This window comes from Podarcis melisellensis (genome assembly GCF_964234715.1).
Source record: "Podarcis melisellensis genome assembly, chromosome: 2".
Classification (NCBI taxonomy): Eukaryota; Metazoa; Chordata; class Lepidosauria; order Squamata; family Lacertidae; genus Podarcis; species Podarcis melisellensis.
In genome coordinates this window covers 69,193,894-69,209,404 of record NC_138529.1, presented here as the reverse complement: position 1 = coordinate 69,209,404, position 15,511 = coordinate 69,193,894, and the positions used below count along the sequence as shown (strand labels likewise).

Sequence of the window (15,511 nt, the reverse complement as noted above, 5' to 3'; positions counted from 1 at the left end):
CATGCCCTCACCTGAGTATTGGGATCATAGTATACCCCTGTAATGGGGTCAAAATAGTTTCCAGTGTCTGGATCATAAATGAATGTGGACACATCAGAGGAAGCTGAGGGGGGAAAAGAAGTAAAGACAAACATCATATACTTCTGAAGATGTCAAACATTATTTAAATAAAAACAGAGATGGCCCAAGACATTCTGGTGTTCGAGGGGGAAGATTCCAAAAGGGTTGCCAGGATAATAAATATATATTAAACTAAATACAGTGGTACCTCAGGTTACATATGCTTCAGGTTACATACTCCGCTAACCCAGAAATAGTGTTTCAGGTTAAGAACTTTGCTTCAGGTTGAGAACAGAAATCGTGCTTCAGAACTTTGCTTCAGGTTAAGAACAGAAATGGTGCTTCGGGTTAAGAACAGTTTCAGGTTAAGTACGGACCTCCGGAACAAATTAAGTACTTAACCCGAGGTACCACTGTAACTGCTGTTGCTTAAAGATACCCTGAAACTCTGTCTTATGGTAAGGCCAGCCCTGAAAGAATGGGGTAATGCTTGGGTAGAAATTATCCTGCTCAGAGACTAGATGATGAAATTTCAAACTAAAAATTTAATAAGGACGAGGTGACTAGCACTGCACATCTCTACACGTTGTGCTTCAATGTATTTCTCTCCAAGGAGTGAGAAGGTGTCACTTTTTTTGCTTGATCATTTCCTGAGGCCTCCGATAAGTGTCAATCCAACAGAAGAGAACCAGTCAAATTATAACCAAGCCAGATCTTGGGGTGCATGTAAGAAATTAATGTTTGCATTTGGTATCACTCCAAATACCCTTTCTAAGCTGGTAATTATGTAGGGCAGGGAGAGCTAACTTTTCAGCCAAAGACATTCAGTCATCCCTCCAAGAGCCACTCGGCAGTTTCACAGAGCTCAGTCTCACACATACTCACACTCTCGCACAAACACAAATGCAATTAAACACTGAAACATGTACCCTCTCATATACAAACACATGCAGACCCACATACACAAAACCAGTACTTGCAGCACTCCCCACTCCAGCGCTAAAGGAGAAGGCAAATGCTGGCTTTTCATCTTAAAGACTAGGCGTAATCTTCAATATCAGTGCTATGGTACATAGTGCTGAGATCAGAGATAAAAGATTCCTATGGCTACCTTTTGGAGTAGCTCTCTAAAGAACAAGCAGAGGGATTCTATCTTCCAATCACTCTCTAAAGGATAGATAGCTTGATCTCCTGATCCCATCAGGAGATAAAAGTTGTGAGGACCAATGTCTACTTCCTATGACTTGGTAAGCCAGATATGGCTCACAAGCCATTTAGCGCAGGGAAGCCTTACGATTCTACACTAGATTTGGCTGAATTTTTCAAGTCAGAAAAAGTTCTTGCAAGATTTTGCAGTCAGAATAAAAGTCAAACATAGGATCAACACGCATTTTCACTGAAAAATCTTCGATGTCCAATACAAAATCCAAAAAACAGAAAATTTCAGGCTGGTGTACACGTTTCATTTTGTTTCAAAGCATACTCAGCTTTGAAAAGTGCATTTGCAAAAACTTGTAATTGTTATTGAAAATGTCAACAATTCTATGGTCAGAATTCAACCAAAACGTCTTGTCAGCACAAGGATTTCCATTTGCACAACTAGACTTCCTCCTGCACCCTCCCCAAATCTGCTCCAGAGGGTTGGGAAAACCCCTAGAATAAATTTAGGGGATGCACAGGGGGAAGAGGAGGGAAGAATGTTCTGTTGCACAAGTAGAAATCTGTATGCTGATGGAACATTCACAGCAGTGCTTTGCTGGATACAACCCTATAAGGAACATTTTTAAAAAATGGAATAAGGACACTGAGCTTTCATAAGTAGAAAGTGACCAGAAGAACACAGTAACAAGAAAATGAAGTTGAGTCTTACACTCTGATCTTCGCTTCTGTGAGTCAGCGCCTCTCCTGTCACCTGTGCCCCGCTTGCCCTAATACAGAAAAGGCATTTAAAAACACAAACCAAGAAAGCAGAACATCTGGTGGACATTTCCCCACAATTCAAAGTACTCCAGACTAATCTGCATGTATTGGGTTGTCATGCAATAAAAGGCACCAATGTATGCTTCTCTGACCTAAATGTGCAACTCAGGAAAGCCAGTAAGTGGTTCTCTATTGACATCAAAAGGCGCTAAGTCAGATCAGATGTGCATTACCGAAATGCCTACAGAAGAGATGACTTTCTCCTGCTCATCATGGAGGAAAACTGGAAGGGCAGTAATCTGAACCAATACTGGAAAATACAGGTAATTTCCCTCGTGGCGACTTCTATAAAATAGTTAAGAATGCCAGCAAACACTCATAAATCAAACTCTTCAATCCCTCAGTGTCCGCATAGCTGAGGCAGGAGTCAATTCCCTCAGAGTGCCATCACAGATTGTACTACAAGCATACCTGGCTATAGCGTGGAACATCACTGTGGTCTCCATATTCATTTCTAGCAACAGAAAGAGAACATCTGAATTAATACCACTTTAAGTTTTCTGAAGCTTCTACATGCATGGCAAGTGTTACTTCTGCTTCAGTCTAACGTTACTAGTTTCAGTGGGCCATTTGGTCAACAAGAAACTTGGCTTTATAGCTCAGTCGGCTGTTGCTCATGTTCACTATGACTACCTTCCAATGGCTTAGATGTGATATCACCACATTGTTGCAAAGGAACTATGAGCTGAGTTCACAGCCACGTTAACAAGGAGATTCAACTGCATATCGTCATAACGCTACTGTTTTGTTTTGTTTTTGTAAACAACGTCCTCTGCAAAACTTCCCTCAAATGTTTAATCAAGCATCAATCTGAATGTTTTGATGCCTGGTGTAAAAGCATATGTTGATAACATAGAGTCATAATTGTGTATTTTTAGTGAGGTTTCTATTACCTCCTCTTTCCGGTGGCTAGGTTTACATCCACAGCACGGCCATCTATGCTGATTGGGGGATCCAGATCTTGTAAAACCTTCACTATGCGGACCGCTTCCTGTGGAGACAAGAATCCAGTTGGGGTGGGGGGGAGACAAGTTTGAGCCACTAAGCCAGAAATAAGTTGTCGCAATACTAATAATTTTATTATTTATACCCCCACCCATCAAGTTCCTCTAGCGGCCCTAAGTCCAAGTGAGTCCCACCAGTCCCCAAAGGAGCTCTCACTTTCCTCCTCTTGGTCACCAGTTCCCTCTGACACCAGTTGATCCGAGGCATACTCTTTCTCTTGGCCCAGCCTTTATGCCCTGAAGAAAAAGCTCAAACCCAGACTATGACACATAGCCACAAGGAGTTCAGAAGTTTGACTAACTATAGCTCAGAATTACAGGTGAAATCAAACAAAATAGGTACTCTCTACCATGGTTTTCTAAAGCAAGTCAGCTTCAAACTATGGTTTATGAAGCTGACTTGTTTTTGTAAACCATAGTTAAGGTTAACCACAGTTTGGTGTTTGGAGACAACACTGAGCTGTGCTTAATAAACTATAAAGTAGAAGCTTTATGGCCACATCAGGAGGAAGAGCATCCTCTTAATGCATTAACTATCAACCACTGCTGGCTAGCCTTGGACAGAGAAGGCAGAAGAAGAAGTTCCAATATTGTAACTAAACATTATACACAAAAACACAAGCCAGAAGGGGGCTCCGTCACATAAGAAGATAAAGGCACAGGAAAACATCCAGTGTTGCTCCAGATTTGACAGAATTGTTCTTCCTCTCCTTCCCTGTGAAGCACATGGGGGGGGGGGAGCTACAGGACGGGTGACACTGTTTGCACAAGTGTATGTCTACCATAGAATTGTCAATACTGTACTGTGTGGTGGTGGGTGGCGAATGAGAACATACAGCATGAGAGTCCAGTTCAATGAAGCCATAGGTGTAGCCCATCCGACCGGCTTTGTTCTTCATGACACGCACACTTGAAGTAGACAAGCGGACGTAGGGTGCCAGAAGTCCTACAATCACTTCCGGCGGAGTGAAGCGAGGGATGCGTTTTAGCATAATTGCTGTTACAAAGTTACAAGGAGAAAGTGAAATATTAATTCAGGAGGAGAAATGTACTTCATCTTTTCTGTCATCCTGTGTCAAAAGCTCCTGGTATTAGGCTCAGCTGACTTGAAGACTACTCAGTGTTAAAATCAATAATGCTGCAGAACACAAAGAGAATTCTAAACTGCAAGCTTCAATTCAAGCCTCTTTTTGCAAGTTACTCAAGTCCAAGTATCCATTATGAACTCAGTGAGACCAAATGGTTGCAAGTATAATCTACTTACTTTTACTCTCATCCTCCTGATGTTTGGTTTCCATGGATTCTCTTCTTGAACCATGTTCTTGGTTCTCCCTTCGAGGTGGGTACAATTCAGAGTCCCTTTTCTTTTCTTGTGAAGGCCATTGTTCCCTACTTTCATCCTTCTTGGGTTCAGGTTCCTGAGGTTGACTTCCCTGCTCAGTGGTAGGTTTCTGAGGAGAAGGTTCCTGTGGGGGAGCAGGGTCCTTAAGAGGTTCTTCCTCTGGTGTTGGTTCCTCAGATAACTCTTCCTCCCCCTTTTCAACCTTTTCTTCTGTTACTAGCAAAAAGTAAAACAAGTGAAGCCCTGTCTGCAGTAACCACTGTATTGAAACTGTTCTTTTAGTCCCTTATATGTACTAGTGAAAACTGTTTTCAGCTTAGCAGTCTACATATTATAGACTTGTTAGGGATTTACACCAGTGATAGGCAGGATCACACTAATAAACCAGATCAGCATAAACATGAGTAGCATCACTTGTTCCTCTAAGTCTCCATCATTAGCCTTTAACAGCTTGGGAGGTAATTTCTTCCCTTCCTCTCTCTTTGGTAGTGCCAGCTTGCCAACATAGCATTACTGAAGAGTCTTTAGATGAAACACTGCACTTTCAAGCAAAAAAAAAAAAAAGTATTGCAACTCATATAAACTTAAAGACTGTTCCAAGTCCAGACCAATCTCTCTGTCAAGGACAGTGCTTGACTAGTTTTAAGTTAACCATCTTCAGAAAGAAACACAATAACTCTACAAATAATGCTGGCAATATTTGCTAGCACATCATAGCTGAGGAACCTACAGCCCTCCAGATGTTGTTGGTGCCAATGGGAGTTGCAGTATACAACATCTGGAGGGCCACGTGCTTCTCAGTTTTTTATTCACTTAGCATTCACACTACTATTTGTTTATTTAAATGTCAATTAAACAAAAGTAGGCTCACCATCTCTTGGGAGTCTGCAGTAATAACAGGATGAACGATACCCTACTGTGGACACTTTACACTGCAATGAAAGAGGCACAGCATGAGGGAAAGACACTTAAAATGTTTTTCTCCATCCAATATACTTCGTAGCTCTTATACAAATGCCATTGCTTTGTTAAAGCATAAGCTGAATGTTGCATCAAAATGTGTGTGTGTGTGCTACATCTCCAGGGTTGTTGGCATCTGTCTGTTTTGAGAGACAATGGAGTGCGCCTCTAGGGATGAAGTGAAACCACTGCATTAGGCAATACATATGGTGGTCCTGGGCTGCCCAAATGACAAGACCTCACTGATGTGGTCCAAAGGGAAGCAGAGCAACATGTTTGGTACCAGTTTGGCTGTAGGAATTCCCAGAAGGAGGCATACAAGGCGCCATCCGACCGTCTTAGGGCTCCACTCCGGATTTGTGTAGGGTTCACTCCTAAGCCTTTTCTTGTCCCAAAGATATTCCGCAAGAGAGCAGAGGTCTGAGACCAGAGTTTTCCTTCTCCAAGATTAATGAGGTTCTTCTTCCCAGGTTGTTGAGCCCCATCAGCCCCAATCTCCATGGTATTGTGCAGATAAAAAGCATGTGTTGTCATGCTAGTGTTTACCCAACTCTTGAAAGTGGCAGCTAAATGAATTGGGGCGGGTGGGGGAGGGAAGGAAGGGGAGGAAGGATACTTACAGAATGACACATTATGCTTCCCCTGCCCCCCAAATTCCACATTATTGGAGAGATGCAAGCAGGCAGCTCCCATGCATCTGCTCATAGTGTGGTTTAGGCCTTAGGTAAGCAGCACCGGAGTCTGTGTCATGAAGAGGTCTTGAATTCAATGGAACAAAATCTCAAAGCTATTATCATCACTCCTCAATGGCAACATCCAAGTCTTATGTTCTTCACTGAAATTTACTTGTAATAAAACCTGCTCTTGATCAAGCTACCTGGGAGGCTTATTATCTTCATTGTTTACAGCAGCCCTATATATTACAAAACCTTTTGCAGTAGCGCAGGTTCCTTACTTTTAATGTCTGTTTTTAAAGTACTGCAGGTGCCAAATAATGCCCATTCTGCATTTGTAAGAGCTTGATCATTTAGTATGGCAACTCCTACACTTTGGAACTCCCTGCCTATTGAGATCAAGCAGACGCCTTCACTGTATTCTCTCTTTTTTGTGCATACTGAAAACACTGCTGTTTAGATAAGCCTACCCAGATACTTAGGAAGTTGAGGTAATTTTAATCTGTTTTAGGACTTCAACTTTTGTATGTTTTAAAGTAGGGTTATAATTTTTTCTTTATTTTACTGTTTACCAAAGTTGTAAACCACTTTGAGGGATTGTTTTTTTCTTCTTACAGTCAAGCGGTGTATAAATTTTATGAAATAAACAAATAAATAAAGCAAATAAACGGGGGAAACATCTCTGGGATTTTTATACTAGACACCAATTCACAAAAGCCTCATTTAATTCAAGAAAGAATTCTCAACTCAGAAAGCGTCTAGTTTTGTGCACATTCCCTCCCCTGCCAATGGGGAAACCCTGGCAGCACCATCCCATGTGGGCTTAGGAAGATTCCACATCCAAAAAAAATCACATTTATTTTCTCAGCAGAGGAATGGTACACATATACCCAGGACATTCTTAGCAGCTGGAGATCTCTCCCCCAAAAAGTAGCACACCAACAGGATAGCATTCAATACACTTATCTGTGGTCTAATTCTCAATTCTCTTTCTGAGATAACTTGCAGTTCTCTTTCCATATACTCACACGCCTGCAGTGCCAGAATTCAGGCGACTGGCTGTATTCCAGAGTCACTTCTTTACCACCAATCACAAGGTGTCCCTATTAAAATCAAAAAGAGAAAGGAGAATTTACATGCCAAACGTAAGAAAAACAAACAAACCTGAAGAGGGACTTTATTGGGGAAAGTCATGTGGCTGATTTAAACACCTGAAATGTTGGAAATGAATGAAAACAAACAAGGAAAAGGGGACTTGCATTTCAGATACATCGATTCTATACTTCTATAAGCTGACAGAGCAAAAATCTCAAGTTAACTCTACAAAGAAGAGGCAAAATGGTATTGCCTTTAATAAAGGTTATACATGTGCGTGTTAAGAGAAAATGGAGATGATCAAACTAAGTTTTAGCCGTATGCTACAAATACAGGCTGGACTTAATAAAGCAAATTTAATGGTAAAGACATTGTGGTAAAGTAGCCACTGCTTGTCTAGTTTGCCTGCCATGTCACTGTGGCACAGACATGTAACAGCATGTTTTAGTAGATTTTTGGAGTTGGAAGGGACCATGAGGGTGATCTAGTCCAATCCCTGCAGGAATCTTTCACCTTGAACCCACAACCCTGACTGAGCTATGTTGTGCTGATATGACTGCTACCCAGTCATATGAGGTCCAGCTCCGAGGGCTTTCTGGCGGTTCCCTCCCTGCGAGAAGTGAGGTTACAGGGAACCAGGCTGAGGGCCTTCTCGGTAGTGGCACCAGCCCTGTGGAACGCCCTTCCATCAGATGTCAAGGAAATAAACAACTACCTGACTTTTAGAAAACATCTGAAGGCAGCCCTGTTTAGAAGAGTTCTTAATATTTGGTGTTTTATTCTGTTTTTAGTCCTCTGTTGGGAGTTGCTCAGAGTGGCTGGGGAAACCCAGTCAGATGGGTGGGGTATAAATAATAAAAATTGTTATTATTATTATTACCCCTTAAAGGTAAAGGTAAAGGTACCCCCGCCCGTACGGGCCAGTCGTGTCCGACTCTGGGGTTGCGCGCCCATCTCGCTTAAGAGGCCGGGGGCCAGCGCTGTCCGAAGACACTTCCGGGTCACGTGGCCAGCGTGACAAGCTGCATCTGGCGAGCCAGCGCAGCACACGGAAACGCCGTTTACCTTCCCGCTAGTAAGCGGTCCCTATTTATCTACTTGCACCCGAGGGTGCTTTCAAACTGCTAGGTTGGCAGGCGCTGGGACCGAGCAACGGGAGCGCACCCCACCGCGGGGATTTGAACCGCCGACCTGACGATCGGCAAGTCCTAGGCGCTGAGGTTTTACCCACAGCACCACCCGTTATTACCCCTTATCTGATCCTAAATGGTGTGTGGTAGTGCAGAAAGTCTTAGGGCTTAAAAAATAATAATTACTTTTCCTTACATGTATCTTAAGACTCGGAAGCATATTTATTTCATTGGCAAGCTAGATGCTTGACTTGCAGGCTGAACACAAGGCTTAAGCAATATCTTAAAACACGTCTCCTTTTAAAACTTTGTCAGAAAAGGTAGGTTACATCTCAAGAGATTCTCAGGAGTGCTCGTCTTATGATGAAAGCAAACAGGTGACACTTTGCCAGTTAGAATCTACTTATGAAATATTAAGCACTAAAAACTTGTGATGGCCTACATAAGAGGATTTAATGTTCAGCTGATAGGTGGTACTCAGAGTTTATTAAAACGAAAGAAATATCCTGTAATCAGAACAGTCGGTTGCTTCAAAGGATGACTAGAAGAAAGTAAAATACCCGCCTCTCTACACCTTTAATCTGTCATCGATACAATTATGATGAAAAGGTGACGGACACATATCTAGCACCATTTTAAAATACAGGAAATGCTTCTGGCACTAACACATTGCTCTTTACCGAAATACAGAAAGAAACAAAACCGGCACCTTCTTTTGACAAAACACAAAGGAACGATCACTCCAGAGTTCTGTTATAAACTCCAGTGGGTTGGCGGACCTGCCAGAGCAGATAGGGTGGGTGCATGAAGGGTTACAGGAAGGGGGGGGGGAGTCCTGTCACATCTGATGGTACAAAACTGGGTCTTACCATATATGACAGCCCTTCAAATATTAGTTCCATGGAATAAAGGCAAGAGAGTCGTTTTAAGAAAAGCTCCCAAGATGGGCGTGTTTAACATCTATTTACGGGAGATATGCATATGTCCCATGACAGTAAAGATAAAAAGGTGCCTAGCAGATATAATTTGTTTTTCTTGATTCAACTTCCTACTCACTCCCTAGATAGATTTGTAATTTCCATCCCTAGTGGTATTCATGAGTGACTTCAATAATATTCTATTTAAATCAGCAACAAAACCAGTATTCCCCCCCCCCAATGGATATCCAAATCCAAACTTGTACTCTATAATTTGGTTCAGACATCATCTCCCTTCAAGTTCCATTAGTCAGTTTTATCATCTGTGAGGATTCTGTGGTGAAACAGTAAAGTGTAGCCCCAGCAGATATCCTACCATATTTGAAGACATGCATTTCTGGAGTCAACCCAAACTAAAGCAAGCTATGACAGATCAAGCAAGTTAAACTAATTGTAAAGTTTTATTAAGCTAAGACTAAGCAACATACACAGATATATTGCTTCTAATTCCAGGTCAACCCTGAGTTTAGTTTTTCTTCCTTCCTTTCTTTCCCCACTAGCGCATTCAGACAACAGCCTTTTATCTATTCTGACCTTTTCCCTTCAAAATTTGAGAGTCTTTTCTGATTGGCTCCCTAAATTGTATCTTCCTCTGGGGATAACCTCTGGCCCAGCTGTTAGCTCACTTCATGGACAGGAACACTGTACAGCATGCCTCCCCCTTAACCTAGACTTTGTCAGACTCTGATGCTAAAACTCTGATGCTCCCCTGTGTTCATTAATTTGTTAAAGGGTTGGGTCTATGCAAATTTGCTACTAAATGTTGTATTGTATTCATCAAATCTTTTAGAGGTCTTACGCAAACATGTACACTTCTAAATAGGTACCAAGCATTACTTCTGCTAATTTTGTTATTTCCAAATGCTTTCAGCTATCATGCTTACTCAAAGCATGATTTATCAGTCATATATTAAATGAAAATGCATGTATTCTTCTAGTCCTACACAAATGAAAGAAAAACCAGGAGCCTTTGTTTTTACAACAATTTTTTACTTAAGTCAGATTATGACAACCAAAGTATTTTCTGTCTATCAAGGCTAATTTGTTAACAGCAGTAATATACGAATTTCTTCGGTTTGTTGTGTTTTTATACTCTGATGTTCCAATTCAGATTCTCAAACTGAAGATCACAGTTTCGTTGCGCTCCACATATTCCTAAATGTGAGGTGGATTCCAACCTGGAAACAGCTGATCTCCTGAAACACAAAAATCATTCATGAACAATAACATAGCTATATTACTTATTAGCATATTTTTATATTACTTTATTAACAATCATAGTTATTACTTACCAGATGCAGTCATCAACAACAAGCTTTTCTTTCTTTATAAGAACCGCTTAATAGTGGCTGTGTTAGCAATGCTGCATTGACCTTGGATCCCTCAGAATTTCAAGTAGTCAGAAACTACATTAGCCTGCTCACCAACTTCTTGCCATAACAGGAAAACACTCCAGGGAAAAGGTGTTGGGTGGGTTTGGTTTTTTTGAAGCCTTTTCTATTTCTATCTCAGAGACTATAGCTTTAAAACTCATCTCTGTACTTTAGCACATTTTTAAAGGAAGGAGAATGAAGCACCTAAGTGATGTTTAACATTTCACTTCTTATTTTAAGAATAATTTTTCTTATTACATTTTTATCCTAGCCTTCCCCCTGCTCACATGCATCCTTCTACCGCGCTCTGCCCAAGACGTGTCTTTATGCTGCTTCTATTTTCCATTCCCAAAACAGATTATACGCAGAGATTTTCAAGCAGTCTCTGATACATTGAGTTTTATTTCCCAGACAGATCATCACCATAAATGGCACATTCTGGTAGTAGTCAAAGGGTGAGAGCCAATGTAGCATGGGCAGGCATCTGCTCATGCAAAGGAACTTCTCTTTTCTCTCCCCTCCCACTTGCAGCCCCCAACTGCCCTGGAGGGTTGGGGGACCCTCTGTCACAGATTTTGGGGGTACACAGGACTGTAGCGGGAAAGAAACAGGAAGTCCCATTTGCACAAGTGGATTGTCACTGAACAAGTGGGTGGATATCACTGGGTATCAGCCATACTCACATACGCTTTCTTTTTAAAAATAAGAAATAAGAAGAGCTGATGGGTGGGTGTGAAATGTACACCATTACATTTCTGGATTATAAAGCATTAATAACAAGGGCCAAATGACATGTTAAACACAGAGTTTGTCCTTCCAAACCTGCTTTGCTCTACAAAAAGCAACAACTAGGAATTAAATACCTGGAATGTTGCGAACTTAATTTCAAAGATCTGATATACACACCCGTATCTCAAACTGCTTTGAAGATCGTCTCATGGCATGTAATATGGATGAGTGGGGGGACGGATGGACTGCTGCTTAAGAAAAGCAAGCCTAAAGCTCACTTCCATATACTAGCAGCTGTGTGATGCTTGGTGCCCTTGCCATAGTTTCCTTAATTGAAATCTAGATATGTGATCTTAATACATCTTCAGGAATTAATCATTCAGGTTTAAGTGTAAATTGTTTTACAACACAGTTACCATACAACTGCCATTTTGAAATAAAAATTAGTGTCAAAAAATAGTATTATTTTCACAGAAAAATCCTTCTGAATTGCAATGTTAACAGAAAATGTTGCCCAACTCTTCACACTATATCTTAAAATACTTTCAAAATCCATGTAGTCTAATGCTCAAGGCTAAGGTTGATTAATGTTGAATCATTCCACAACTTTTAAAAATGGATGGCACACTTTGATCATGACAATTTGGGCCCTATTAATAGAAACCCGCACAATGCGGCTTTCCACTCTCCCACCCACCCACAAACTGGCTTGGGGAAGATCAGACAAACCCCCAGAACAACATGTGGTGGGAGGAGAGGAGGGATTGATGCATGTAGGGAGCTGAAATGTTTGTGCTGATGGAAAAACTGAAAGTGTGACATTCCTCCCTCTGTTCTCCCTATCTGATGGCTTGCCTTTACATCAATCCAGACATTTGGGACAGGTGAGAACTACACAGGAAGGGGTGAGAAGAGGAAACTGCAGCCTGTTTAACCAAGTGGGTAACATGTTTATAAAACTGTACACAATAGGACATGCTAGCACCCAGTTTCTTCAGGTGTTCTCCCCACCATCACTCTGTTAAATTATGGCAAGGGTGCATTACTGAACAGAATAGGGAAAGCCTAGAGTCAGTGTCAAGCTAAATGAGGGTGTTTCCAGGCAGTTCCTAATACTGTGAATTTTATATTTATATACTGTAGGCTAGATGTGGGATGTTTCACTCTGTCTCGCTTTGTGTCTGTGAACATCTTGCTATCTTTTGTCCACGCTAGTATCTATGTCATGCTGGAGTTAGGTTAGGGTACAATTCATTTGAACAGCTCCTATCTTTAAATTTGTCTCCTTTTCTTTGCCCAAATCCCCTCTGGCTGGTCAGTTCAGCATGAGTCTTGAGCTGCCAGAAACTCTGGCTGATCACTGTGAATTCTCCAGGGCTTCCAATCCCGCAGAAAAAAATCCTCTTTCTTCTGTGCTCCACACAGAGGAAGCTCTTTTACTCACACAGGGAAGATTTTGAGGGAATTGGATGGGAGAGCACACACATGAAAGCCAAAACAATTAGAGATTTAAAGCAACTGCAGCTGCTATTCAGTGTTGGAGACACACTTACAAAAAGATGGATAATTAGTCTGCTTAAAGCAAATAAGGAAATGTACTTATTACCACAAATGTGGCTCTCAAAAGTCCTTCTAAATATTACTAAAACCCTTTTCCCATTCACCACAATTTTAAAAGGCAGTGATAGGAAACTTAAAAAAAAAAGCATTACAGTCTTAAAGAAGTATCACACTTGTTTGTTTAAGCAGTATATTTACTAATAGCTCAGGGTGCAATCCAGTCATTGTTGTTGCTGTTGTTAAAATTTGTTAGTCACTTTATCTTGCCCAAGGCAACCCAAAATGATTTACAACCAAATCCCCCACAGATGTATTAAAACCAAGTGCAGAGCGTTTTACATTAATACATCCCACCCATTTCTAAAAGCTCACAGATAGTTAAAGACCTGGTTATAGAGATGTTTTTGCCTGGTGCCTAAAGATATATAATGATGGTGCCAGGCAAGCTTCCCTGTGGAGAGCATCCTGCAAACGGGCAGCCACTTATTGCTTAGGTGTTCCCAGAAAGGCTTCTGATCCAGCAAAGCCTCTGCTAATAGAAGACCCAATTTGGGGGGCTGAAGGGCACTGGCAAAAATTGCCTTCCTCTCTTAGCAGATGGGTCCACTGAATCAAAAGCCCTTTTGAGAGCACAAGAGCACCAACTGGATTCCACCCTTAATATTTAAACACCTTATAACCAAAATAGCATTTTAGCACTTGCTTTCAGACATTTCCCCATTTTGCGTATGGCCACTCCCTAATACAAATATGTTTTCAGCCATTTTGGGGTCTTCTCCGTTTTTGTAAAAGGTAAAATTTGGAAACGTTCCTATTGAATTCAATGGGACTTATTCCCAAATAAATGTGTAAGAATGTAAATTCAGGAAATATTTTACACTTCAACACCTGCTGAGCAACCCTCAAACATATGCCTTAAACCCTGTCAGCTGCAGAAAAATCTGGAGTGTGTTTTAGCCTGCACATCTTGCTCAGAAGCAGCACTTGCCAGGTTTACCAATACTCATCATGGTCCTGTGTGAAATAACAGTGCATTTTGAAAGACACCAATGCACACATCCCGATCGCTGCACATCACAGGGGAAGATAACTTCTAGTGGGCAAGTTTGTATGCCATTATTATCTTCTTCTCAATGAGGAAGTCCAGGTTTCATCAGAACACCACTTAATTGAAGTATTATGATTGGATATTTAATTGGATGTTTTTTACTGGAAAATCAATAAAAATGATTTTTTTTAAAGAAGAACACCACTTGAAAAACATAGGGCTCAAATATACAAATTCTAGAATGCTCTCCAATGAAGAATACTTCCAACACTCCTTTCTCTTGCTTGCACTCTGAGAAGTGCAAGGAAGTGGTTGAAATGCTGGCCAAAGTCATGCTTGGGAAGGGGCAAATCACCAAAGTCATAATAGCAGAGGAAGGTTCTCCATGCTGTTCTGGTATGGCATCTTAAGCAAACATGCTATAATAAAATTTAGTCATAGACACATACAGAGAAGCAGCAGACATACACAAGCTACAATTGGAGCCACGGTTTGGGGCTCCTGGGAGAGAGGGCATTAATCACAGCAAAATGTATAAAAAATAGAATTTATAGCTCAACATCTCCTAATTTAGATTCTATTTTCAGTCACCCCATACTATGTGGGCACACCATTATAAAGGACTTACTGTGATCATGCAGATAGGAATTAGATGGCTGTCAAAGGACAAAACACAGGGTCAGCCTAACAGAGCATTTCAAAGATTTGAAAATGGGGGCAGGGTTCCTGGACTTCAGACCCAACCCCCAAAGATTGAATGTTCGCTAATTTCAACTTGTACAGTGCTACTCCCAAACACTTTGTCAATGAAGAGCCATTGTATTTTCAGTATATACTATTATTATCAGTTCCTCATTTAGCCAAGATAACCATGCCAAGGCACACAGATCTTTAGCAGTGTGAACTCTGCTTTGTATCTCTCTTGCTCTGTGATATTACAGGAAAGAAGACATAGCAGGAAAAGGCCACCTCATTATGACTTACTCTAGTTGGGCCATTCCCAAGGCTAATCCGTTGTCCTGTGAGAAGACCTTCTCCAACCCCAAATGCCTTGTGGTAAATGATCCTGATGACTTCTAATATTGTTTGGTCAATGGGTGGTACAGTGGTGCCTCGCAAGACGAAATTAATTCGTTCCGCAAGTCTTTTCGTCTTGCGAAGCACGGTTTCCCATAGGAATGCATTGAAAATCAATCAATGTGTTCCTATGGAAACCGCCTTCAGACCAGGTCCGGGGACAGTCTGTCCCCCGACCTCTTCTGAAGGCCGGCAGGGGGGGGTGAAAGTCTTTGCTTCCCCCCCCCGCCTGCCTTCCCGGGACAGCGGAGACTTCTCTGCTGTCCCGGGGCGATCTTAAAATGCTGGCAGAGGGCAGCCAACGCTTCGCTGCCGTCCCCCAGCATTTTAAAAGCCCCCGGGACAGCGGAGACTTCTCTGTTCTCCTCTGTTCCCGGACCTGTCTTGAAGACTTGCGGTGGGAGGAAGGTTTTCCTCCCCACCGCCAACATTCAGAAGGCTGTTCTGAATGTTGGCGGTGGGGAGGAAAAACCCTCCTCGCACCGCAAGCCCCGGGAACAGA

At 41.7% G+C, this 15,511-nt stretch overlaps 1 protein-coding gene across 3 annotated transcripts in view; it reads right to left on the bottom strand.

Moving 5' to 3' along the window:
* Window positions 1-15,511, bottom strand: part of RBM6 (RNA binding motif protein 6) — a 55,824-nt gene that overhangs the window by 6,903 nt on the left and 33,410 nt on the right. For 2 of the 3 annotated variants that reach the window (XM_081900250.1, XM_081900251.1), the window contains exons 7-14: window positions 7,049-7,123; window positions 5,258-5,318; window positions 4,309-4,602; window positions 3,881-4,041; window positions 2,934-3,031; window positions 2,452-2,494; window positions 1,931-1,988; window positions 12-103 (exon numbers count right to left, since the gene is read on the bottom strand). In XM_081900250.1, coding sequence (XP_081756376.1) covers window positions 12-103; window positions 1,931-1,988; window positions 2,452-2,494; window positions 2,934-3,031; window positions 3,881-4,041; window positions 4,309-4,602; window positions 5,258-5,318; window positions 7,049-7,123 — 882 coding nt within the window. The remainder of the gene's footprint in view (window positions 1-11; window positions 104-1,930; window positions 1,989-2,451; window positions 2,495-2,933; window positions 3,032-3,880; window positions 4,042-4,308; window positions 4,603-5,257; window positions 5,319-7,048; window positions 7,124-15,511) is intronic. The other variant, XM_081900252.1, reaches the window with a different exon arrangement.